Here is a 1,906-nt window from a genome sequence, read left to right as displayed (position 1 = left end):
GGCGCGGCGGCGGCAGAGGGGGCTCCGGGGTCGGACCATCCGCTCTCCCTGCGCTCTCCTCACCGCGGCTTAAATGATGTATTTTGTGATCGCAGCGATGAAAGGTGAGCCCGGGCGCCCCACCGGGGCCGGGTGGGCTGGCTGCTCCGGGGGGCGGGGAGGCGGGCGTGCAGGGGGAGGGGTGGGCGCGCCTGCTCGAGCGCACGTACTGCCCGGGGCTGGCCGCGGGAACCCCGCCAGGGTTTTTTGGGCCCCTGCAGCGGCGCCCCCCGAGCCGGGTCACGGGATCTGCCTGCCTCCTCTCGGGGCAAAGGCGCAGGGGCTGGACGCCCCCTCCCCCCAACTTCTGTCCCCTCTGGCTCCTGTCAGTCGCCCGGGTCCTCCTGGCACCCGGCGGGGCTCCCGGAAGAAAGTTTGCTGGGAGTCGCCGCGCTTCTGGCAGGGAGGGGAGGGTCTGAGGAGCTAGGAGGAAGCCGGGGGCGCCCGCGACGGGTCCCCAGGGCCCGCACCCCGGACAGCTCTGGCCTGCGTAGGGAAAGCGCCGCGGCCAGGCCCGGCCGAGCGTGCGCGCGGGTGCGGTGTCATCCCTGGGGACTGGTCAGCGCCCCGGGCCTTGGGCCCTCCCCTCCTCTGCGGCCCGGCAGCCCCGAGCGCCCGGCGGCCGCCGGGGGGAACATGCGGCCGGTCTGCGCTGCGTGCCCGCCCCGGCCACTTCCGAAAGCGCCCAGGCCCTAGCGAGACGGGCTTCTGGAACGTGCCAAGGTTCCCTCGGGGGCCGCCCGCAGCCGCAGCGCACCCCGACTTGATACTTTTGGGTTGTGAATGGATGTGGGGAAGCAACTTCACCCCCCACAGGATTCGCGGGCAGTAGTGGAGGTTAGACGGCGGCGAGGAGCCGGCGGGCGCAGATTAGTCGTGGTCAAGACTCCGTCGAGCCTCCTCGCCCGGCCGCCGGCCCTGATCAGAAGTCCTTAGCCGGGCTGGTGGCCGGATGGCAGGGGGGACTAGCTGGAGACCGGACTGGCTTCAGGTCCCCCTAGGTGAGGAGGAAAGAAACCGTGGCAAGTCAGGGAAGTTTCTAATGAGAAAGCCAAAGTTTGGAGGTGTGCAGGAAGTCGCCTGCGCGGTCGGGAGAAGCCGAGACAAGCCAACAGCCCGAGAGAAACTCAGCTCGCACCCCGCCGCCCGCTTGTGCGCCAGCAGGTTCTTCGGGGTGGTTAATCTGCCCGAGTGGCTTCGCAGACCCGGCTGTTGGGGGCGGGGATTTAGAGCCCCATCTGTTTGCCGCGGACCGGGCTCCCTTAACGCGCCGCAGTTTCTCAGACCTAGACGGTCCTGCGGGGTCTGCCCATCAGAGCGGGCGCGGGGCGCTCGTTAAACGTTTGCTAAGGTGGAGGTTTTGTTGCAATCCTGGATGAAGGAAACAGGTTCGGTATCTGGCCTAGGTTTACTTTCGGATCACCGAGCTTTGCCTTTCTTCACTAGAGATTGGGTGGCATTTCTTTTATTAATTATTAACAGGCCGAAACGTACTGGACGCTAAGATGAGCTGCTTGAGATGAAATCTGCTTATCCGACGTGCCCAGAGCAAAATTTTTGTCCTTTCCCCGGTGGTTTGAGGGAAATGGAATTTAATCATTTTTAGAATATGCATCAGATAAAGGAAAAGGGAGGAGACCTCCCTGTGATCCACGTTCTTAAGCCTGAAGTTGTTTTTTTTTCCTTCCCAAAATGATTTTAAGATTTTCTTACCGACTTTTTTTGTAGAAGTGTATGCTCCTCCCCTCCCTCTCAAAAAAACTTTTATGCTATTTCCTGCAGTTCATTAATCCTGTAAAACGATTCAGACAGCCTTTGTAGTTAAGACATTTTCCTCCTTTTTTTTTTTTTTTTTTTTTTACGGCTT

At 61.5% G+C, this 1,906-nt stretch overlaps 1 protein-coding gene across 2 annotated transcripts in view; it reads left to right on the top strand.

Moving 5' to 3' along the window:
- The first annotated feature begins 6 nt into the window (after positions 1-6).
- The window catches only part of RORA (RAR-related orphan receptor A), a 111,051-nt gene continuing 109,151 nt past the window's right edge, over positions 7-1,906 (top strand). For both annotated transcript variants that reach the window (XR_825345.1, XM_010840780.1), the window contains exon 1: positions 7-104. Coding sequence is in view for 1 of the 2 variants with exons in the window: in XM_010840780.1 (XP_010839082.1) it covers positions 74-104 (31 nt within the window). In the remaining variant the exon portion in view is untranslated. The remainder of the gene's footprint in view (positions 105-1,906) is intronic.

This window comes from Bison bison, unplaced genomic scaffold, assembly GCF_000754665.1.
Source record: "Bison bison bison isolate TAMUID 2011002044 unplaced genomic scaffold, Bison_UMD1.0 scf7180017864146, whole genome shotgun sequence".
Lineage (NCBI taxonomy): Eukaryota > Metazoa > Chordata > Mammalia > Artiodactyla > Bovidae > Bison > Bison bison.
This window is presented reverse-complemented; position numbering and strand designations above follow the sequence as displayed.